At 34.3% G+C, this 25,074-nt stretch overlaps 1 protein-coding gene across 1 annotated transcript in view; it reads right to left on the bottom strand.

The window, feature by feature from the left end:
* The window catches only part of LOC149227579 (uncharacterized), a 472,348-nt gene that overhangs the window by 85,171 nt on the left and 362,103 nt on the right, over positions 1 to 25,074 (bottom strand). Inside the window, exons 18-25 of the mRNA XM_089380541.1 lie at positions 22,088 to 22,464; positions 21,140 to 21,338; positions 20,605 to 20,754; positions 20,365 to 20,483; positions 19,303 to 19,513; positions 18,941 to 19,178; positions 18,582 to 18,732; positions 18,180 to 18,488 (exon numbers count right to left, since the gene is read on the bottom strand). Of these exons, the coding sequence (XP_089236667.1) occupies positions 18,180 to 18,488; positions 18,582 to 18,732; positions 18,941 to 19,178; positions 19,303 to 19,513; positions 20,365 to 20,483; positions 20,605 to 20,754; positions 21,140 to 21,338; positions 22,088 to 22,464 (1,754 nt within the window). The remainder of the gene's footprint in view (positions 1 to 18,179; positions 18,489 to 18,581; positions 18,733 to 18,940; positions 19,179 to 19,302; positions 19,514 to 20,364; positions 20,484 to 20,604; positions 20,755 to 21,139; positions 21,339 to 22,087; positions 22,465 to 25,074) is intronic.

Raw genomic sequence — 25,074 nt, 5'->3', positions numbered from 1 at the left:
GAAATAGAGAGAGAGAAAGAGAGGAAGAGAAAGAGGGAGAGTGAGAGCAAGATGGGGGAGAGAGAGAGGGAGGGAGATAAAAGGGGGTCGGGAGGGAGAGAGAGAGGGAGAGAGAGAGAGAGAGAGAGAGAGAGCAGGAGGGGGAGAGAGAGAGGGGGGAGGGACGAAGGGAGACAAACAGAGAGAGAGAGGAAGAAGGGGGAGAGAGAAATAGGAGAGGGAGGGAGGGAGGGGAGGGAGAGGATGTGAGATAGGGGAGGGAGAGAGAGAGGGAGAGGGGGAGAGAGAGAGAGAGAGAGAGAGAGAGAGAGCAGGAGGGGGAGAGAGAGAGGGAGAGAGGGGGGAGGGGGAAGGAGAAAAAGAGACAAGAGAGGGAGAGGGAGATAGAGGAGAGGAGAAGGGGAAGAGAGAAATAGTGATTTAGGGAGGAGGGGAGTGATAGGGGGAGGGAGAGGAGAGGAGAGGGGGAGATAGGAGGGAGAGGGAGAGAGGAGAGAGAGAGGGAGTGAGAGTGAGAACAGAAGGGGGGAGAGAGAGAGGGAGGTGAGAGGGAGAGAGAGGGGTGGAAGGATGGAGGGAGATAAAGAGAGAGGAGAGGGGAGAGAAAAAAGAGAGAGGGGAGAGGGAGAAGGGAGGGAGAGAGAGGCAGAAGGGAGAGTGAGAGAGGGAGAAGGGGGAGAGAGAAATACTGATTTAGGGAGGGAGGGAGAGGGAGAGGGAGTGAGAGAGGGGGAGGGAGAGAGAGATTGAGAGGGATAGGGAGAGTGTGTGTGTGTGCGAGAGAGAGAGAGAGAGAGAGAGAGAGAGAGAGATGAGAGAGAGAGAGAGATGGGGGTTGGAGAGAAGGAGAGTGAGGAAGAGAGGGAGAAGTGAAGAGAGAGAGAGGGAGGGAGGTGGAGGGAGAGGGGGAGAGAGAGGGAGGGGAGTGAGAGAGATTAAAAAAGGGGGAGGAGGAGAGAGGGGGGGAGAGAGAGGAGAGACAAAGAGGGTGAGGGAGGGACGGGGAGAGAGTTGGGGGAGTTAGAGAGGGAGGGAGAGCAAGAGGGATTGGGAAAGGGAGAGGAACATAGAGGGGGAGAGAGGGGGAGAGAGAGAGAGGAGAGATAAGTGGAGATAGAGAGGGAGGAAAAGAAAGGGGTGAGGTGGGGAGGAGAAAGAGAGAGAAAGAGAGTTGGATGGGGGTTTTTGTGAAAGAGTGTGGTAGGAAGGAGGAGGAGGGGGAAGAGGGAAGAAGATTCTAAGATAGTGAGAGTGATGGGGTAGGGGAGAAATGTTAGATAGAGAGAGAGGTGGGGGGAGATAAATAGAGAGAATGAGGGAGATAAGAGATAAGGAGTGAGGGAGAGAGGAGAGAGGGATTAAGAGAGAGAGATAGAGAGAGAGAGAGATAGAGAAATAGATTAGAAGAGACAAATTCTCTCTCTCCCTTCACTCCCTCCTTTCTCTCTCTCCCCCACCCCATGCTGCCTCTAATTCTCTCTCCCCATCCCTTGCTCTCTCTCTCTATATCCCTCACTCTCTCCCCCTCTCCCTCTATTCCCCTTACTACTCCTTTCTCTCTCCATCTTCCCCTCTCTCCTCCCTCCTCATTTCTCTCTCCCCTCTCTCTCCCCACTCTCTTTTAATCTCTCTCTCTTTCTCTCTATCCCCCTACCTTTCTACTTCTCTCTATTACCATCACTCTCTCTCCCCCAATTTTCCCCTCTCCTCCAGTTCCCTCTCTCTCACTTCCCTAATACACCCCCCCCTTTTCCTCTCTTACTCTCTCTCTCTATATATATCTCTCTATGTGTGTGTGTGTCCATTTTCCCTTCATTGCTTCACTCCCTCTCTCTATTGCATGCTCATTCACTCTCTTCCCCTCTCCCACTCTTCATCTTCTCTCTCTCTCTCTCTCTCTCTCTCTCTCTCATTCCCCTTATCCCTTCCTCCCTCTCTCTCTTTCTATTTCTCTCCCCCCCCTTCCCCCTCCTCTTTCTCCCTCTCCACTGCTTCCATCCCCCCCTCTCTCTTTATCACACACATAGACATAACATCTCTACACCTCTCTCCCCCTCACTCCCTATCACCTATTCTCTCTCCACCCTTCTCTCTCTCTTCCCCACCTCAGTCCCCCTCTCTATAACTTATTTTATCTCCCTTCCTCTCCTTATTTATCCCTGTCTCCCTCCTTCACAAACCTTCCCCAAATCTCTATCTCTCTCCCCATCCCTCTTTCCCTCTGTCCTCCTCCCCTATCTCCCCCGCTCTCTCTAAAAATTCCTCCCTCACTCTCTCCTTCTCTCTCCCCCACTCTCCCTTCCCTAACATTTCCCTCCTATTTCCCTCTTAACGCTCTCCATACCTCCTTCCCTCCCACCTCTCTCTCTACCCCTCTACCTCTATTTCCCTCCCACCCTCTCTCTCTACCCCTCCACCTCTATATCCCTCCCACCTTTTCTCCCCCCTCTCAATGTCTCTCTATTTATTCATCCCCATATCCCTCCTCTCTCCCTCTCTCACTTCTCTCTTCATTGGTCTCCCCCTCACTCCCTATCCCCCATTTTGTGTGTGTGTGTGTGTCTATTTACCCCTCTTTCCTTCAGTTCATATCTCTCTTCCCTGTGTCTTTCACTTCCCTATCTCTCTTGCCCTTCCTCTCTCTCAATTCGTACCTATATCCCTCCCTCCCTCTCGATCTCTCTCACCCTCCCTCCTTGTCTCTAGTTCTCCCTCTAACTCCCACCACTCTCTCTCTCTCTCTCTCTCTCTCTCTCTCTCTCTCTCTCACACACACACACACACACACATACAAACACACACTCACACTCTCTCCCTCGCTCTTTGTCTCTCTCCTTTCCCCACTGCCTCCCTCTCTCCCTCTTCACCTCTCTCTCTTCCTCCTCTCTCTTTCCCCTCTCTCACCTCTACCTTTTTATCCCCCTTGCTCCCTATCCCCTTCCCTCAAAATCTCTCTCTCATCCTTTCTCCCTCCCTCTCTCCTATCTTGATATGGATTGGATCATTATAGTGTTTTTCATCCATCTCGATGCATTCAGAGTGGAAAAAGAGGAGGAATCAACTCACGATACCATTTTTACTGATAGGACCTAGTTTGTTAAAACGAGGTCTCAAGTCTTCCATGAGCATTTTAAGGCATCAAACGAATTTTTTTGGGGTTAAAACTTTTCCTCTTTATCGTAAAAACATTTTCATGTTGTTCTACACACAGATATCTTTCCAATGGTGCAAGAAGCGCATCAGTCGAAGTCCGTATGCAAAAGTTATGCCACTCAGAAGTTGACCTTCCTGTTTTCACCACCATGGTTCGAGAGGATGTTGCGTCAGCACCCATTAATCATGGAAAATTGGCTAACCACATGATTGTGATATAAAAGACTCTAGAAGAGTCTATATTGTAACTTTAGTTAAGAGTTGATGTAGTCAAACTTAACCACTACTAGGCTATTGGGCTATGTTATAACCGGCCACTAGGAGGAAGAGACATTCCATTCTTTCGAGAGAATTTTGTTGCATATCTGAGAAAAGATAGCCAAGAGATATAGGAGGTGCACAGAGAGGATATGTGCACTGTAACAACCCATGAGCCACAATCATTACTTCTTTGTACTTGCAACCATATTTTCTAGACAGAGAAAGAGAGTGAATAAGCCTCACCTTCTTGCTGGGTTTTCTCTTGAAAGGGTTTCCCAAAGCATATATTGAATCTTATGTGTGTGTGTGGGCTTATTTTTTCATTATCTACTTTGCTGCATAATTTCCATTTGCATGCATGCACTAATTACAGTTAAATTTACAAACTTAGAGGTTTAGATAAACTGTAATAGTGTAGAAATTCATAATTTTAATATATTATTATCATATCTGTTGTGATGAACTATCCAGTGGAATATCCACAGTAGTTTATAGATCATACCCTTCCTCTCTCTGCCTTCTCCCTCCTTTGCCCCCCTCTCTAAACATTCATGCTTCTCCCTCACTACTAATTCCCTTCTCTCTGACACACACATATTATCTCTCTCTCTCTCTCTCCCTCTCATGTGCACTCACTTTCTCTTCCTCTTTGTCCCTTCCCAAATATCCCCCACTCTTTCCCTCTTTACCTCTCTCTACTCTCTCCTTCTCACTCTCTACCTCTCACTCATTGACACTCTCTTTGTCCATCTACTTGTCTCTTATTCCCTCTCTCTCTCCACCCTCCTTTCTCTCCCTTTCTTTCTCTATCCCTCTCCTCCTCCCTCCCTTAGTCTCTCCTTCACAACAACCTCAACCTTGTCGCTCCCTCTCTCCCTTAGTCTTAGATATTATAGATACAAGAGCGCACATGTGCTCTTGAGAGTGCACATATTCTTAAAAAATCCAAGCTAGAAGCATAAGTGGTGGTTCAGGAAGTAGCGAGGTTATTAGGAACACATGCACATTTTTAAGAATGCACACTTGTTCCTGCATAAGCATGCTTGTGACGGACCCATTGCCACTTTTGAGGCCATCATTATTTTGAGAGTGATTGTAGTACAATGCTTGCAAGTTATAAACAAACTCAATATTATAGCTTATTTAGTACACAATTTATTTTTTTGCTATGAATTTTATTAATCATCCCTTAAGTTTTTGCAGGTGGGTGGAGTGTGGGGGGTGTTTTTTTATGTTTTCTCTAGTATTTCGCCCACTGTCATGAGGGTGGGTGTGAGAGTGGAGTGAATAGTAGAGAAAACATGAACACGCATTTTTATGTGTTCCCTATTATTTCCTTTAACCCTCACCCACTCTCATATGGGGGAAATAATAAGGAAAACATTAAAAAATGTATTTTCATGTTTTCTCTATTATTTTCCCATCTCCTCACCGTCACCCTCACCCACCCTCATATGAGGGGAAATAATATGGAAGACATAAAAGAACATTTGTTTCATGTTTTCCCTATTATTTTCCCAACCTCACCCAACAAAAAAAATATAACAACAAATTGAATATTATCTTATTTTGTAAAAAAATATATATATTTATTATAAATTTCATTAAAAAACATAAAAATAAAAGGTAAAGGAAAATCCATGATAAATAGTACTCATATGTACTAATGCCAATAAAATGTCACAATAATTATAGAACAATAAGAATTCATATATATTTTCAATTTTTTTTATAAAAGAAAATTATTTTTACTGGATAAAAAATTTTAAATACAAAATTCATTAAAAACTTTTTAAGATATATAAAAACTTGATAGCAATTCCGATTAGAAATATTTTTCAATTTTTTTTATAAAAGAAAATTATTTTTACTGGATAAAAAATTTTAAATACAAAATTCATTAAAACTTTTTAAGATATATAAAAACTTGATAGCAATTCCGATTCGAAATATTCTAATATATTAAAGTAAAAACTTTTATAATAATTCTATAATAATAATAAAAAAATTAATTTTAAAAAATAATTGTTAATCATTTTTAATAAAAAAATAATCAAATATATGTTAAGATAGAAAATTTGATAAACTTTTATGATAATTCTATAATAAAAAAAAATCGACTTTAAAAAATACTTGTTAATTATTTTTAATAAAAAATAATCAAATATATATTAAGATAGAAAATTTGATAGTGATGGAAGTGATTTATGATTACATCCTCTCATTTTTTTTTCACAATTTTATGAGTTTAAAACAATAGTATGAAATAAAATGTCATTTATTATTTTAAATAAATAATACAATATATTTATAATTTTTTTATCTATAAATTTATTTAAAAAAAGATTTAATAGCCCATGCATTTATAACTAACAACATGTATTTATATATGAACATTAATAACAAGGGTGAAGTTCTGTTGGAGATAATGGTAAAAAGAAAATCAAATGTGTATATAAACAAATGCTACGTAGTAGCTAGTACCTTCTGCTTAGTTTAGATATAGTTAATTGGAGTATGAATTGTTGAGAAGGTGTGAAATGATCAATTAAAGTCTTCATAAAAATATAGAAATGAAAGTGAAAATGTTGTGCTAAAATGTTTCTTTTTGGTGAGTTCCCTAGCTCATTGGTTGAAATGAAGCTTTATAACTTCATTTTTTTTGGTAGTGTTTAAAAATATAGAAATGAAAGTGAAAATGTTGTGCTAAAATGTTTCTTTTTGGTGAGTTCCCTAGCTCATTGGTTGAAATGAAGCTTTATAACTTTATTTTTTTTGGTAGTGTTTGGTTCAAATTGATTTGAAGAAAATTAGTTGTAACTCAATGAGATGTCAATTCCAAGAAACTTGTTTTGCACAACCAATTGTTTCCTACAAAGTTCATGGGAATTGAACATGACTGATATAGAGTTGAGTGCAATTGTGTTTGCGGCACTGAAGGCATGAGAATATGAAACAAAACTTTTATTGTTATCACTCAAATGGCGCATCTTTCTTTTGCAAGCAAAATTGAGTTGAGATAATCTATAATTTGTGATTTAGTATTAATTAATTTCTAAATTAAACTGTAAAGACATTATAATTAATATTTATGAATAATTCGTAATAGCAATTGTTTTACTATTAATTTAACAACAAAATTATGACTATATTATAAAAACTATTCTTAAATAAAACTAATTTAACAAAGTTAAAAAAGAATGCTCACTAGGTCCTAAAAATTAGTAATTATGCATCAATAAAACTTTCTTCATAAAATTAGGAAATAAATACTCACAAGATTCTAAAAATAACTAATTATCATAATAGTTATTATTATAAAAGCTATGTATAAACAAGGAAAAAAATTAAGATTGAGAAAACTAGAAAAAAATATTGTGAAAGGATTTTTTAATTAATTTTTCCTCTTTAAAATTTGTCATCTTAAAAAAAACCAAAAAACACTTCTATATTTTTTTTAATTATTTTTGTAGAACAAACTACTATCCATGAAATTAGATATAATAGAAAAAAAATCAAAAAGTTAAATAGAAAGAAATTATTGTATTTTTTCTCGTTGCTTAATTAATAACTACAATCTCATAAAAATAATTAATCAAAAGTTTATGATATTGCAAGAGATTCAAGGGTTGCATTTTGGAAGGTTAGCCATAAAAATCATAAAAAAAATTCTATGATTTTAAAGATTAGCAAATAATTTTGAAGATTTAAATAACCCCAATAACCCTTTCTTAAATTATAAATGATTTTCACATTTCTTAAATTATAAATGATTTTCACAGCAAAAAATAATAATAGTATTTTTATATAAAAAATAAAATAATAATAATAATAATATTTTATGTAAAAAATAAAGTAATATTGAATAAAATTTTATAAAATTTAAATATTTTAACTAAAATAATGAATTGAATTCTCCATAAATAAATCATATCTCAATATCAAATCAAACCCTTGGACATATTTTATCGCAATTAAAAAATGAAAAACATAAAATGTCGCACTAAAAAAAGTTTTTCGACTTTTACTCATAATTCCTCACTTAAAAAAGAAAGAAAAAACAAAGTTCTTCGACTTTTACTCATAATTCTTCACTCTGTTGTTCTTTGCCAACTATATGTGTTTCTCTTTGAAAACAAATTTAAAATATGGAAACAGCCTTCATGAAGGACCTATGCAAAGAGGCCCCCACTCTAAACCATGTCAACCAATTCAACGCCTTTTCAAACGTGAGGAAGAACGAATGAAACACGGGCATTATGAAAAAAAATGAATAAATATGGTATGATTTTGGTATGAGTGACCAGGATAAACCTTACAATAACGAATAATAAGCCTTGATTTTTGCTAAAGGTATGCACGGAAACCGTTACAGAGTTATAAGCATAGCACATGCTCGAATGATGTGTCTTAGTTTAAAAATTGTCAGTATATGTTTTGTTGGGAGTTTTTCTGGTAAAATTCCAAAAACAAATTAATTGAACACAGAGACAATGCTTTGTTTCTTTCTAGGATCTTAGCAGAGGGAAGATGTGTCTGAGCTTAAAAATTGTCAGTATATGTTTTTGGGAATTTTTCTGTAAAATTCCAAAAACAAATTAACTGAACACAGTGACAATGCTCTGTTTCTCTCCAGGATCTTAGCACAGGGAAGCTATAACTGATTTCTGAGAACAGAGTATTATATACACCTACAAAAGCTTTGCATTCATTAAAATATTATGCGTGATACAAAATTCATCTTCTCTTTTTCAGAGGGATTCACCAAAAACATTTCAACAAAATTACTTTGCCTTCTTATAAAAAAAATTTACACAACTATGTGAAAATTTTGTTTACATTTACTGCTGTAAAATTAAAAGGATTCTTACACATGGTGCTGCACTTTTACATCCATATTCAAAAAAAAAAAAAAAAAAAATTACATTCAGGCTCTGCTTACTCACAGGCTGCTTTTGCTACTTCATTTTATTCCCAAACAAGACATCAAAACATCCACGGTGCTCTGTTCTGGTTTCTACCTTCGTCTTCGTTTTCACACTGCTGTGCGTTCCACTGTTTCATTACAGTAACACATACAATGCATATGCAATACATAAAAAAATAACAATAGGTTTTTATGTGCCCATACTTCCGTGTAAAAAAAAAACATTAAAATTTAAAGTTCTACCAACAATTTACGAACCAACGTAAATACTATTAATTACTCTACTGCAGTAAACGGCGATCAAACAAAAAAAAAATTCACTCAGGCCTGTATGCAACTTTAGGTTAATCGGACGGACATCCACCATCCTTTCAATCGAACGGATCGGAACAATATCGGACGCCCCTTATTTGCTAAACAGTATGTCCCGATGAAAAATCTGTTTTGAAAACGTACAGAGGACACGCGTAGAAAAATGATTGCATCGGGTGCGTTTGGAGGAAAACCACTTTTCGTGAAAAGCGGTCCGATAAGGTCTAGTGGTTTTGTGCATTGAATGCAGCACGGAAAGTTGAAATTAATATTTCAACACTCCCCTTTAATTTCAACTGCTGGGTGTTCAATCATACCCAAACACTTCCTAAAAAATTCAAAATTTTTCTGGTCCAATGGCTTTGTCAGAATGTCTGCTACTTGTTCTTGAGTCCTGCAATGTTGTAAAACAATTTCTCCATTGCTTACCAATTCCCTGATGTAATGAAACCTTGTGTCTATGTGTTTCGTTCTCTTATGAAACACGAAATTCTTAGATAATGCAATAGCTGAGCTATTGTCACAGAAAATCACTGTTCCTTTTGCCTGTTCTTGGCCTAAACTCCTTAACATCCTTCTAATCCAAAATGCTTGGCACGCTGCTGCTATAGCTGCCACATATTCAGCCTCTACTGTAGACAACGCTACAATAGGTTGTTTCTTAGAAGCCCATGAAATGGCTCCTGAACCCATGTGAAAAGCATAACCAGATGTGCTTTTTTGGTCATCTACACTTCCAGCCCAATCACTATCAGTGTATCCAATTAAATCTGAACATTCTGAGACTGTATATAAAATTCCAAACCTTTTAGTACCTTTAACATACCTCAGAATTCTTTTTGCTGCCTACCAATGTGCTTCTTTCGGCCTCTCCATGAATCTGGAAATTAAACTAACAGCAAACATAATATCTGGCCTAGTTGCAATTAAATACATAAGGCTACCAACTATGCTCTTGTACACGCTAGGATCAAAATCCTTGCTGCTGTCCTCTTTGTTGAGTTTTAATCCCATTACTGTGGGAGTGATTGTTGCCTTGCATTCTTGCATATTAAATCTGCCCAACACTTCATTTACATATTTTGCCTGTGAGATAAAAATTCCATTTTCATTTTGATCTACTTTTATTCCTAAGAAGTATCTCAGCAAACCCATGTCAGTCATTTCAAATTCCTCTTTCATGACTGATTTGAAATTTTCAATGAGATAAACATCATTGCCTATGAAAATAACATCATCAACATACAACACAACAATTAGCAATTTACCATCCTTTTCTTTGATGTAGACGGTGGGTTCTGCCTCACACTTCTCAAATCCATTTTTTAGTAGATAGGAATCTATCCTACTGTACCACGCTCTTGGTGCTTGCTTCAACCCATAAAGAGCTTTCTTCAATCTGCACACTTTGTGCTCTTGGCCTTTCTTTTCATAGCCTAGAGGTTGCTCAATATAAACCTCTTCCATTAACACTCCATTTAGGAATGCTGACTTCACGTCCATTTGGTAAACTTTCCACTTGCTTTGTGCTGCTATGGACAACACTGCTCTCACGGTTTCCATTCTTGCAACCGGTGCAAAAGTCTCCTCATAGTCTCTCCCATACTGCTGCTTGTATCCTTTGACAACCAGCCTTGCCTTGTGTCTTTCTATCTTGCCTTCAGCATTACTTTTGGTCTTGTAGACCCATTTAACTCCAATGACTTCTTTACCTTTTGGTGGCTCAACCAAATCCCATGTCTTGTTTCTTTCTATGGCATTCATCTCCTCATCCATAGCTTCTATCCATTCCTTATCTTTAATTGCATCTTCGAAATGAATAGGGTCATCAACATGACAATACAAAGCAAACAAGGAATTCATTCCTTTATCATAAATATCACTTAAATTACTGAATTTCTTACCTCTTTCATTCGGTGTGCAAATGCTTGAAGATGCACTTGAATTTCCTCCTTATGGTGTGCTAGGAGAAGCACTCTCATTTCTCCTCAAGGGTGTCTCTTGTTGTCCTTGTGTTGGCGCTGCTGTTTGGGGATGTATTCCAGCCATCTCCTCATCATTTTCATCATGAGACAAACAGTTTTTAACATTCACTGTTTTCTCTATGCTTCCATCCCAAGCTTCCTCCTCAATGAACTGAACATCTCTGCTCACAAAAAACTTCTTGGTAGATGAGATATACAACCTGTAAGCTTTGGATTCCTCATTGTATCCAATGAAAATACATTTCTCCCCTTTGTTGTCCAACTTCTTCCTTCGCTGATCTGGAATGTGTGCATAAGCCACACATCCAAAAACTTTCATGTGGGTAACTCCTTGCTTTCTCCCACTCTATGCTTCTTCTGGCACTTTGTTCATCACTGCTTTTGTAGGACACCTATTCAAAATATATACTGCACAGTGTACAACTTCATCCCAATAATCATTTGGCAAATGCTTTGCCTTTAACATACTCCTCGCCATATCTATGATGGTCCTATTCTTCCTTTTATCAACTCCATTTTGCTGCGGGGTGTACCTAGTTGTAAACTGCTTATGTATTCCATTTTCTCTACAAAACCATAGGAATACCTTGGAGATATACTCACCTCCTCTATCAGTTCTTAGAACTTTGATATGCAGCCCGCTTTTGTTTTCCACAAGTACTTTGAAATTCCGGAAGTTTTCAAACACTTCACTTTTGTTCTTCAGGAAATAGACCCAAGTTTTTCTTGTGAGATCATCAATGAATGTTAGAAAATATTGGTTGCCTGCTAATGATGGGGTTTGCATCGGTCCACATAAATCTGAGTGAACAATTTCTAAGGGTGCTTTTGCCTTTATGCTTTTCCCTGATGGAAAACTTTCTCTGTGTTGTTTCCCCAATATGCAGCCTTCACAAAGGCTGTCTGGTTTCTCTATCAATGGTAATCCTCTTACCATCCCTTTTCTACTCAACAAGTTAAGACCTCCAAAGTTGAGATGTCCAAATCTCAAGTGCCACAACCAATTTTCATCCTTTGGTACGCTTTGGAAGGCCTCTTGGGTAACTGCTGCAATTACTTCTTTGTTTTTCAAATCTGCCCTTATTCTGAGAGGGAACATCCTGTTTCTTGTCATCTTCACTTCAGTAATACATCTTTTGCTGGGTTTTCTATCCATGATGGTGCATACATCATTTTCAAAGAAAACATTGTAACCCTTTTGAACAAGCTGTCCAATACTTAAGAGGTTACATCTCATTCCAGGAACATAATATACATCTGCTATGGTTTTCTTTTCACCTTTCTTTGTAAATATTTTTACTTCTCCTTTTCCCATAACAGAAATTTTACTATCAGTTCCAAGTGTGACTTGTGATTTCACATTTTGATCTAAAGCAGAAAACAGGGTTATGTTTCCTGTCATATGGTTACTACAACCGGAATCTAAAAACCATATATCATCACTGTTTGTTTCGGCCATATTACAAGCTAACAGCACATTATCTTGGCTGATATTTTCTCTAGTGATATGTGCACTAGATCTATTGCTCATATCATGCTGCTTCTTCCTACATTCATTTGCATAATGCCCATATTTTTTACAGTGATAACATTGGACATTGGATTTTTCATACCTTTGTCCTTGAGCATGATGCTGTCCACTTTGTTCGCTGCTACCTTGGCCTTGGTTCTGATTTGGATTGTTGCCTCTTCCTTGAGCATTTGCAGGACTGTTCCTTCCACCTCTGTTTTGGCTTCTTCCTTTTCCTCTCTTGTTTCCTCTGCCTTGACCTCTTCCTCTTCCAAAAGACATCTGGGTCTTGAAGGCTTGCTCTAGAGATGAGTTTTCATTTCTACTCAACCTCTGCTCATGTGTTATCAGTGATGCATGAATTTCATCAACTGAAAAGTTTGAGAGATCCTTTGTCTCTTCTATGGTGGTGACAATCACATCAAACTTTGAGGGTAGGACCCTCAATATTTTCTCCACAATCCTCCTTTCTTCAATAATTTCTCCATGAGTCCTTATTTGTGTGACCAGACCAATCACATGTGTGAAGAATGAGTCAATATTGTTTGACTCCTTCATGCACAAATTCTCAAAATTTTTCCTCAGCAACTGTAGTTTTGCTGTCTTCACTTTCTCCATGCCTTGATAGGTTATCTTGAGAGTTTGTCATGCTTCTTTGGATGTCTTAGCTGCTGCTATCCTTGAAAACACACTCTGGTCCACTGCTTGATACAAAAATACAAGGGCTTTTGAATCCTTCTTCCTATTGCTCTTCAACAGATCCTTCTCTGCCTGAGTTAATCTATTAAACTCATTTTCATCTGCTGGTTCTTCAAAACCATCTTCAACTAATTCCCATAAATCTTGTGAGGCAAACAGGGCTCTCATGGTTATTGCCCAATAGTCATAGTTTTTCCCATTAAACTGTGGGAGCTGAGTATTAAAAATACCCATACTAGTGCTGGTGCTGGTGCCAGCCATTCTAGCTCTCTAAACTATGCTTCAAATGCTTGACTGTATTTAAAATAACTGAGTGTCTGTCTTCAACAGCTACACAAAAAAACTTTGAGAAATACCTTTCTTTTGCCTAAGACTCACTCTGCCGGAGAAACTGTTGCGGCAAAAAACTTCTTCCTTCAGCTTCTTTGACACCTTCAAAGAGCCTGGATAAGCTTTGATACCACTGTTGGGAATTTTTCTTGTAAAATTCCAAAAACAAATTAACTGAACATAGAGACAATGCTCTGTTTCTCTCCAGGATCTTAGCACAGAGAAGCTATAACTGATTTCTGAGAACAGAGTATTACATACACCCACAAAAGTTTTCACCCACAAAAATTTTGTATTCATTAAAATATAATGCCTGATACAAAATTCATTCTCTTTCTTTCAAAGAGATTAACCAAAAACATTTCAACAAAATTACTCTGTCTCCTTATAAAAAAAATTACACAACTATGCGTAAATTTTGTTTAATTTACTGCTGTAAAATAAAAAAGATTCTTACACATGGTGCTGCACTTTTACATTCATATTCAAAATAAAAATAAAAATTACATTCATGCTTTGCCGATAATTTCCTTTCTCCTTACGCACATGCTGCTTCTACTACTTCATTTCATTTCCAAACAAGACATCAAAACATTCACCTGTTCTGGTTTCTACCTTCGTCTTCGTCCATCGTTTCATTACACCGTTTCATTACAGAATGGTCAACACCATAAAAAAAAAATATAACACATACAATGCATATGCAATACATAAAAAAAATAACAATAGGTTTTATGTTCCCATACTTCCGTGTAAAAAAAACATTAAAATTTAAAGTTCTACCAACAATTTACGAACCAACCAACGTAAATAATATTAATTACTCTACTACAGTAAACTGCCGTCAAACAAAAAAAAATTCATGCAAACTCCATCAAACTCCATGTTCAGCGTGTATGCAACTCACTCGGACGCCCCTTATTTGCTGAACTTATGTCCCGATGGAAAAGCTATTTTGAAAACATACAGAGGACACGGATAGAAAAATGATTGCATCGTTTCATTACACCGTTTCATTACAGAATGGTCAACACCATAAAAAAAAAATATAACACATACAATGCATATGCAATACATAAAAAAATAACAATAGGTTTTATGTTCCCATACTTCTTCCGTGTAAAAAAAACATTAAAATTTAAAGTTCTACCAACAATTTACGAACCAACTAACGTAAATAATATTAATTACTTTACTGAGTAAACGGCCGTCAAACAAAAAAAATTTATCCAAACTTCATGTTGCCTGAATTACTCTACTACAGTAAACGACAGTCAAACAAAAAAAATTCACCCAAACTCCATGTTCAGGTCTGTATGCAACTCACTCGGACGCCCCTTATTTGCTCAACGTTATGTCCCAATGAAAAAGTTATTTTGAAAACATACAGAGGACACGGATAGATTTTGAAAACATACAGAGGACACGAATAGAAAAATGATTGCATCGAGTGCGTTGGGAGGAAAACCACTTTTCGTGAAAAGCAGTCCGATAAGGTCTGATAGTTTTGTGCATTGAATGCAGCACAACAAGTTGAAATTAATATTTCAACATGTCTAGGTATACGTATATATATCATGCAAGATCTGACATCTTATGTTTGTAAAAGGAAACTATTCGGAAAAATCTATTTCTATAAATGAAGTTAATAAAATTATTTGAAATCTGTAATTATAGGAGGTGTGAATTAAGAAAATTGTTTGTGTTGAAGTTATAGCTCAGGAAAATTTCATCGGTGGTAAATATTTTTTTATTGACCAAGTAGTTTAAGACTGTTCACAATCATAAAGATTTTAAACGTAATAGATCTTGAAATTAGATAAGAAAAATAATTAAAATAATTTCAAAATTGAAATAAATTATTAAATCTATAGGACAACACTTTTAATGTCATCTCATGGAGTACAATGATGGATGTATATGGAATGCACGGCAACATGCCAATGAAACTAGCAACAATGGAATCCAAATAATTTTATTAATGCGTCAGAAATGAAAAAACCATAATGAAAATCAACAATAGTTACTTACAATTCCAATAAGCGACCTTAAGAAAAAAACCAAAATCTTACTCTAGGAATTGGTAAATGAAAATTCCTGCAAGCAAGAAAAGAATCAACAATAGTTACTTACAATTCCAATAAACGACCTTAAGAAAAAAACCAAAATCTTACTCTAGGAATTGGTAAATGAAAATTCCTCCAACCAAGAAAAGATGCTTTGCCAACGCTACAAATAAGAACAAGAAAATTATTGTTATTGCCCATTGCAAGTATATCAAAGCTGGCAGTTAACACACTGAACGGCGGTCAAACAAAAAAAATTCACGCAAACTCCATGTTCAGGCCTGTATGCAACTCGGACGCCCTTTATTTGCTCAACGTTATGTCCCGATGAAAACGCTGTTTTGAAAACGTACAGAGGACAAGCGTAGAAAAATGATTGCATCGAGTGCGTTTGGAGGAAAACCACTTTTCATGAAAAGCGATCCGATAAGGTCGGGTGGTTTTGTGCATTGAATGCAGCACAGCAAGTTGAAATTAATATTTCAGGTCTATTTATAGGTATATATATCATGCAAGATCTGAGATCTTATGTTTGTAAAAAGAAACGATTCGGAAAAATCTATTTCTATAAATGAAGTTAATAAAATTATTTGAAATCCATAATTATAGGAGGTGTGAATTAAGAAAATTGTTTGTGTTGAAGTTATAGCTCAGGAAAATTTCATTAGTGGTAAATATTTTTTATTGACCAAGTAGTTTAAGACTGTTCACAATCATAAAGACTTTAAAAGTAATAGATCTTGAAATTAGATAAGAAAAACAATTAAAATAACTTCAAAATTGAAATAAATCATTAGATCTACAGGACAACATATTTAATGTCATCTCATGGAGTACAATGATTGATGTATATGGAATGCACGGCAACATGCCAATGAAACTAGTAACAATGGAATCCAAATAATTTTATTAATGCGTCAGAAATGAGAAAACTATAATGAAAATCAACAATAGTTATTTAAAATTCCAATAAACCACCTTAAGAAAAAAACCAAAATCTTACTCTAGGAATTGGTAAATCTTACTCTAGGAATTGGTAAATGAAAATTCCAAGCAAGAAAAGATGCTTTGCCAACGCTGCAAATAAGAACAAGAAAATTATTGTTATTGCCCATTGCAAGTATATCAAAGCTGGCATTTAACACACTGATATCCCATATAACTAATTTACCAATCTATGTGATGTGAAGGAGACACAGCTGCAAATGACTTACTTGAAATTTAAACTAGGCTAAGTTGCAAATTCTTGTAGTAAAATCCAAACCACAATGAGAGAATGAAAAGTTTGCATAGCTCTGAAGTTGCAAGAAATTGTATAATTTGGAAAGCTCATGAATAAGGAAATCTTGTTGATTTTTTTGTTTATGCAAAAATCCCAAAGATAAAACTTTAGTTGTTATAAAATTTAGATTTTATAATAACTATATCTACCCATAATTATTTATGATAATAGTTATTAATTATAAAATCTATGGGTAAATAAGATTTTTTTTTTTATGATTAATGCAATTAGAAAAGAAAAATAACAAGAAAAGACAAAAAAAATATAAGTCAAATTAGAAAGTAAGAAAACTAAAAAAAATATTTAGAAAATGTTTTTTAATTAATTTTTCCTCTTTAAAATTTGTCATTTAAAAAAAAAATTATAAAAAAGGAAAAAAAAAATAAATCAAATTAAAAAATAATAAAACTAAAAAAATTAGTAACTAATAGAAACAGAAGTTACTAAACAACCCATAATAAGACCTTAGCCAATCACCTTACAAATAAATAAATTTAAATAATAATAAAAAATGAATTCCCAATATTAAAATATGTATAAGTGACATAAATTTTTAGTAAAAAACAAACTAATAAAAAATCAAGCCAAAACTGAATACTTAATACCATATATAGACAATTATAATATAGATTATTTTTTAAAATTAAATTACGAATAAATTTATTAATTATTATAATTATATATAAATATTATTTTATTTTAATTAAAAAAATTGAAATAACCCTAATTTAATGATTAAACAAAGGCAATGAAGACTTAAATTAACATGACTTCATAGAGCAGCAAAAGTCAAAATATAGAGATTGATGTTTTTAGACAATAACTATGAAGCTTTTTCACTGAGACTAAAATTTTGCTTCTAATTGGTGTGCAGATTTTTAAAATCTGAACTCAGCCGTCATGATCGTCTCTCATTCAATGTTTATCCATTCCTAACCATTGTTCGCTATTGATTTCCCCATCTCACTTATTCCATGCATTGAATTACCTAAGATAAATGAAGACTTAAATTAACAATGATATCATATAGCCGCAAAGAGTAAAAAATAAATAAATTAATGTTTCTATTTTGGTGTGCAATTTTTTTAAATCTCAACTCAGCATAGTCTCTCATTCAATGTTTATCCATTCCTAAGCATTGTTCGCCATTGATTTCCCTATCTCACTTTTTCCATTTACTCATGCGGATTGCCCTGAAGGGACAAGTGGTGAGAAAGTGCGAGTTTCCACATTGAAAACGAACATCAAATTCATTTTAAAGTGAGATATTATAATCTTTTCATGCAGAATTGATCTCTCATTTCTGCATATACATGTCTAAGTTTTGAAAAATATAGATGATTCCAAACATGACCAAATCTTGAGGGAAAGCATGGTTTTGTAATATATGTAGTGGAAGTCTCATATCATGTAACACACTCACGTAATAGACGAAACCCTAACAACTATGTAGCAAAATGGAAGCTTAAACTAATAACAGAATGAAATGTCATGAGCTTTAAAGCTATGAAAGACAATTCCCAGCAAACAGTCTGACGTTTCATAATCTTAATGCTCGAGTCAGCTCTCATCGGCCTTCTTCTCTATCACTATCAATCTTTGATGGAGATACATTCTCCATCTTCTGAAGACCAGGCCAAGCTGTCATGGCTTAAATTGATGAGCTCTCTACGCTGTTGTACAATGGTGGTGTTGCTACGACAGGTGTACTGCCACTTCCGGCAATGGCAGCGTTATATTGCAAATCTTTAATGTAAGCAGGACGAGAAGCAGCAGGAATGATCTCTACATCACCACTCAGCATTGCTACCACTCGAGACATCGATGGACGCATTGTAGGAACAGCTTGGGTGCAAAGAAGTGCTACTTGAATCACTCTGAGGACTTCTTCTTTTGAGCATGTTGATTCTATCTCAGCATCCATCAATTCCAGCAGCCTTTCTTTCTCATAAAGATGCCAGGTCTGCAATGCCATACGATATTGAGAAGTAGGCAGTTAGTAATAGCTAAACATTAAAATACCTGGATTACATGTTAGAAGTTAGACTGTACACACCCATTCGAGAAGATAGACCATGCTTTCTGGCAAACTTGGATCTGTGTTGCTCCGACCGCTCACAAGTTCCAAAGCAACTACCCCGAAGCTGAACACATCTGCCTTTTCCGTAAGATAGCCTCGCATAGCATACTCCGGAGACAGATAACCACTTCAAACATAAATATGAAAGAGTGAGATTACGTTATTTTCTCTAGATTATGTTACTGTAGTAACCATAGGTTATACCGTTATATTACTATAGTAGCAGCTTGTTTCTTCGAAAACAAAAATTGTATTTTCTAACGGTTAAATGGGGAACATATATCATTTCTCATAGTAGTTAGGAAACCAAAATTTAAGTTTCTGGATCATCTTACATGGTGCCAGCAACTTTGGTGCTAATGTGAGTTTTATTCTCATCATATAACCTAGCCAAGCCAAAATCTGATATCTTAGGGTTTAGAGAATCATCCAATAGAATGTTACTGGCTTTGATATCTCTATGAATTATCCGAGTACTGGCCTCCTCGTGAAGGTAAGTGAGTCCACGGGCGGTGCCAATACAGATATTGTATCGAGTAGGCCAATCCAATTTTATGTGAGATTTGTTATTACCTGCAACATACATGACGCCAGTGTATTTGGTGTGGATTAGTAAAATTTGAAATTTTCAATTCAGGACCACTAGAAAACTTTTATATATATAATTACTTAATAAAGCTTTTATATATATAATTACTTAATAAAGCTTTATCGAGACTCTTGTTCTCCAAGTACTCATAGACCAAGAGCGGATCATCTGCTTCTAGACAACATCCATGCAACTTTACAAGGTTCCTATGTTGCAGTTCAGATATTACAGCAACTTCATTTGTGAACTCGCGTTTCCCTTGTCTAGATTCAGAAGAGAGTTGCTTGACTGCCACCATTTCACCATCTGAAAGGGTGCCCTATTTGGTTTCACAATTTAGAATGGCGTTAGTGAGACTAATTTAAGAGAAAAGACAAAACAATACATAATGGCAGTAGTCAGACAAATTTAAGAGAAAAGACAAATAACACAGTAAGAAAAGGTAACTGTTTATAAGATTCACTTATAATTGACAAAGTCTATAGTGCAATATATTGAAAGGTGGAGAAGAAAAGCACAAAATACACATAAAAATGTAACCTAAATTACTTTATTAAACATAAACTTATTCAACATTACATCTACCAAGCTGTTGTATTCAACATTACATCTACCAAGTTGCTTCAACATTACATCTACCAAGCTGTTGTATTCAACATTACATCTACCAAGTTGCTGTTGGTCTTTTTTCTTGCTTCTCATTACAATGACCCAACTTAAACATCAAATTTACTCCTATGGAATTATACAAATTTTAAAGACTTAAATTTACTAATATGGAATTATACAAATTTTAAAGGCTTCACTCTTTTTTGGTTAACTACATGGAAACTCACAATAGACTTAACTAATATTAGACTCTTGCTTTTCTGAACTTAACTCAACTCTTCATACATAATATAAATACAAAAATAATTATTATTACTTTATTAAACATAAACTTATTCAACATTGCATTTACCAAGCTGCTGTTGGTCTTTTTTCCTTGCTTCTCATTACAATGACCCAACTTAAACATCAAAACTTAACTAATATTAGACTCTTGCTTTTCTTAACTTAACTCAACTCTTCATACATAAGACGCATACAAAAATAATTACTATTTCTAACACAATATGCATACAAGAATAATTACTATTTCTAATAAAAAATAAAAGAATATTAACCTACCTTATAAACTACACCATATCCTCCCTCACCTAACTGGTTCTCTTTAGCAAAATCTCCTGTTGCAGTTTTCATCTCCGCATAGCTGAAAATTTTCAGGTTTGAACGGATATCGTTTATCGCTGACAAAAAAAAGAAATCATCATTAAAACGGAAAAACTTGCCAATCCTTGTTGCAACTTTTAAACCATAAAATGTTAGGACAACTATCCCCGCACGAGTCCTCGAATCTTTTGTCAACACCTTTGTGATCTTCCTCAACATCTGCTGCTGGGGGCTTTTGAACCCTCCTCCAAAGGAGAGAAAACAAAATTATGCATATCAAAGCCGCAACGATCCCAGTTGTGATTCCAATCACCATTCCTGTCTTACTCTTCTTCTTTGGATTGAATTCTACACACATTTTAAAATCAGCTGAAAGTGACAAAGCATTTACAGTTTCATAATTGAAAATTAATTTGAAAGTTAATATAGAAAACCTTTTAGTGCAACTATCTTTGGCCTAGTTCATTATAGGCATCCATGCTAGAAAACTGTTCTATCTACATATTTTTATTTTTATTTTTATTTTTTCTTAATAAAATGATACATGTTCAGCTTGTATTCGTATAAATAGATTTGTCCAAAAATTGGCAAAAATTCCATAGGGAAAACTGTTATCCAAGATTAGTATAAACACATTGTGTGCTGATACAAAAAAGCAAATATATAAGTGCTGTTTTAGACCGAAAGAAATTAAATTCTTTTAATTTAATGAAACGGTATCTTTTATCATCACCTGGCCTGACACTTATAGCTGATACTAATGGTCCATAGGATCCTTGGTCTGTAATACAGCAAGTTCCTTTTCCAGTCCAGAAAAAATGAATTTCGAGGAAGTTTGCTGTCACATTGGTCATGTTGAAAGATTTAACAACACCTATATTTGAGCCCCCTGCCTCCTTTCGGATGTCAAAATCTGTTAATACTTTCTGCCCCTACAATATCAACGTACATAATGATGTGTTAATACTTCTGCCCCTACAATATCAACGTACATAATATTTATATCATTTAGTTATTCTATAAACAGCGTAGGCACGAACAGGAAGAAAGAAAAGTATACATTAGAATGGTATTTTTAATTTTAGTGGTTTTTAATGTGATTTATTGTAAATTTTTTTGGTTTAATTTTTCTAAAATCAAGTCTGAATTTATTGAAATCACAAGTTTGATGGGTAACGTCTGCACAATAGTAGTACCCTAGAGTTTTTCAGGGTGCTGAATCTATATATACACTCAAAAAAACTAATTTAAATAACACAAATCAAAATTTCATCACAAATTTAAAAAACAGAACGGGAAACTTCAAAAAATCACACTAAAACCAACTCTTTTTAATCCATATAAATTAAAATTATTGCTGAAAAGAAAAATACAGTTAGTTACATTTTCTGCATTGAGGATTTTCGTAATTGAGGTTTCTGTGATTGTAATTACTTTATGCTTCTTCTGATTCATCATATTTAGATTTTTATTATCAAAGTTTTGAATCAGTTAACATGGTTCATAAATCATAGGGGCTATCTTCAAAAATCAATAATAAAAAATTAAATGTAATCGATCTGAAGAAAAAGCACAAAGCTACATTTTTCTTATAAAAAAATACGGTGTCAATGGTGTGCGTAAATAAAAACATCCTTTTTTGGAGAGTAGCAATAACACTTTCAAATCAAATCAATCATACCTGAACATAAACATCAAAAACGCGTCTTCCAAGACTCTGCCAACTATGAGAATTTTTAATCTCTATCTCTGCAAAATGTAGTTTTACTGTATATGGTCCATTCTCGAGCCCTAAACCATAGTATCGAATTGAGCTGGGCGATAAGCGTGCTGTCTGGTATAGTTCTGAGTTTAATGTCTTTGTAATTTCAGAGTGATTGGTTGCTGTATAAGTTTCATTACTGTGGTCTATAAAACGTCCAGCATAACTCACTCCCCACGTCCGTGTATTGCTGACATAAAATGACGTATTATCAAGTAATTCGGTGTCCGGCTCAAAAGTATCTCCCATAGCAGAAAGCTTCAGTCCGCCTCCGCAATTTATAGCAAAGCGAGAATCTGCAAAAGGAGGACCCAAAATGTGAGTTTTGTGGGTCGTTTTTTCAACCAGACTAGGATGATATGTCAAAAGCCTTGATCACCAACACAAGGTGAATACAGATGCCGAAATATAGATCTGGAGGATAAAATATAATTAGGTTACCTCACGGTTTATGTGCATTACAATTCAAGCGTCATATCAGACAAGATAGGAAAGGAAAAACTAAGGTAACCAAATAGGAATTGATATTTGGTTACAGATGATGAAATTCAAGTGTCATATGAGACAAGATAGGAAAGGAAAAATTAAGGTAATCAAATAGGAATTGATATTTGGCGAAAGATAAATGTACTGTACACGTGGAAGCACAATTTGCAACAGAGTTAGATTTTGTAAAAATCAGGTTAATTTTATTTAAATAAAGTATTTTAAATTATTTTATAAATGTGAATTATTTTAAAATGAGTTAATATTGTAAGTATGTTGGGATAAAGTTAGAAGTGTTAGATTCATATTATATTGAGTTTTAATTTCACATAAACATGTAAACATAAATGTAAATGTAAATATTTAACATGTAATGTTTAGCATTTAACTCTTTTAATCTAATGTTGGCCTTATTTAGAAATTAATCTAATTATTAATATAATAAAATATCTTTATACGCCTAGTCTAAGGAGAGGAGTTGCCCGGAAAGTTATGGAAATTCCAGTCATATTTAGAGAAAATGTGGCAAGGATTTTTGTAGATTTTTTGAATTTTTTTTACCCAAAGACCATTTTGGCAGTGCAGGCACCACTCCCTCTTTATATACTTACTCCAAAGTATGGTAAATAAATATAAATATAAATAAACTAGAGGTATGCTAAATAAATAAAACTCTTTTTATATTTAATCCATAAACCTCTTTATGTTTAAGGAGACTCAAAAAAGAGTTTTTATTTAGTTGGAGTTTTTGGGGCAAATACCATTTCAATACCATGGGCTAAAAAATAGCATGAGCCAAATACCATATTTATAAAAGAGATATTTACTAATACTATAAAAAAAACGTTTTACTTAGGTGAAGTTTATGGGCCATATAGCATGGGCCAAATTATTATTAATATCATGCACAAAAACATTATTAACCCTAATATTAATACTAATAAAAATAAATATGGCAAATGGTATTGACACATGGTATTCACGTGGAATGTAGCATATTGAAAAGGGAGAATTAAACCAGCATAGATCAAACACCGAGAGGTACCAAATATCTTGATATGCAAATTAACATAAAGCGAAAAAAAGTTTGATCCCTCTCCGCGCTCAAACTAGCATAAAGTGAAAAAGCGCTTAATAAATTTATTTATATTTAAATTTCTAGAAGATGATTATGTTCATCTCATAATCTTAATCACATGTCACATGTATAAGTAATTGGTAGATTTATTTATATTTAAATTTCAAGAAAATGATTATAGCATAAAGCACATGTATAACTAATTGGTAGATTTATTTATATTTAAGTTTCAGGCAGATGATTATAGCATAAAAATTTCTAGAAGATGATTATGTTCATCTCAGAGTCTTAATCACATGTATAACTAATTGGTAGATTTATTTATATTTAACTTTCAGGAAAATGATTATAGCATAAAGCACATGTATAACTAATTGGTAGATTTATTTATATTTAAGTTTTAGGAAGATGATTATAGCATAAAGTGAAAAAGATTATGATAATATTGTATATAGGTTAGATTTATTTTTATTTAAATTTCAGGAAGATGATTATGATAATATTTTATATAGGTAATTTTTGCATTTAAATTTCATCTCACAATCTTAATCACATGTATAACTAATATGGGTAATTTGTGCATACGAATTTCACCATTTGAACCCAAGACTTTTGGTTTGGTGAGACTTTATGCAATTGCCAATTGAACTACACCAAACATATGCATACTAGTTCGAAACACTTTTAATAATACATAAATAAATTATTTTTTTTCATAAAAATAGAATTATTTTGAAATAGGTTTTTCATTTTAAAAATATTTTATAATATAATTTTTAAAGTCTTAAAATTATATATATATATATATATATATATATATTTCTTTTAATTATAAAGTTTAACATATATGGTGAGAGATAATAAAATCACTCACTAATCAATTATATATATATATATATATATATATATATATATATATATATATATGCGTGCTTATTTTTATTTTTCTTAAATTATATTGTGAGAGAATTAAATCATTCACTAACCAACTTTTTATTAGATTTCAAATATCAAAACACAATTTTGTAAGTGTGGTTTCTATGTAACAATTTTTTTGTCTTGTCAGATGTATTTTTTAGTTTTCATTCATTTACATCTCTATATACATAGAAATTCATTAACATGTGGTGTGAATAACAATGATTCATTATGTGTGTATATGTGTCAATTTTAATCTTAAAAATAAAATCTCATCACATAATCAATCATCAACTCAATGCTTGAACACAATAATTAAAATGAAAATCCAAATTTGAAGAAGAAATGCTTTTCAAATAGTCATCAATTTATTACAACCCAAGGACACCAATACTTTGTAATCACCAACTTATAGTTGTTTTAC

The sequence above is a fragment of the Pinus tabuliformis genome, chromosome J, assembly GCF_031772625.1.
Source record: "Pinus tabuliformis cultivar Carrire ecotype Pingquan chromosome J, CPIR1, whole genome shotgun sequence".
In the NCBI taxonomy this organism is placed as follows: Eukaryota; Viridiplantae; Streptophyta; class Pinopsida; order Pinales; family Pinaceae; genus Pinus; species Pinus tabuliformis.
This window is presented reverse-complemented; position numbering and strand designations above follow the sequence as displayed.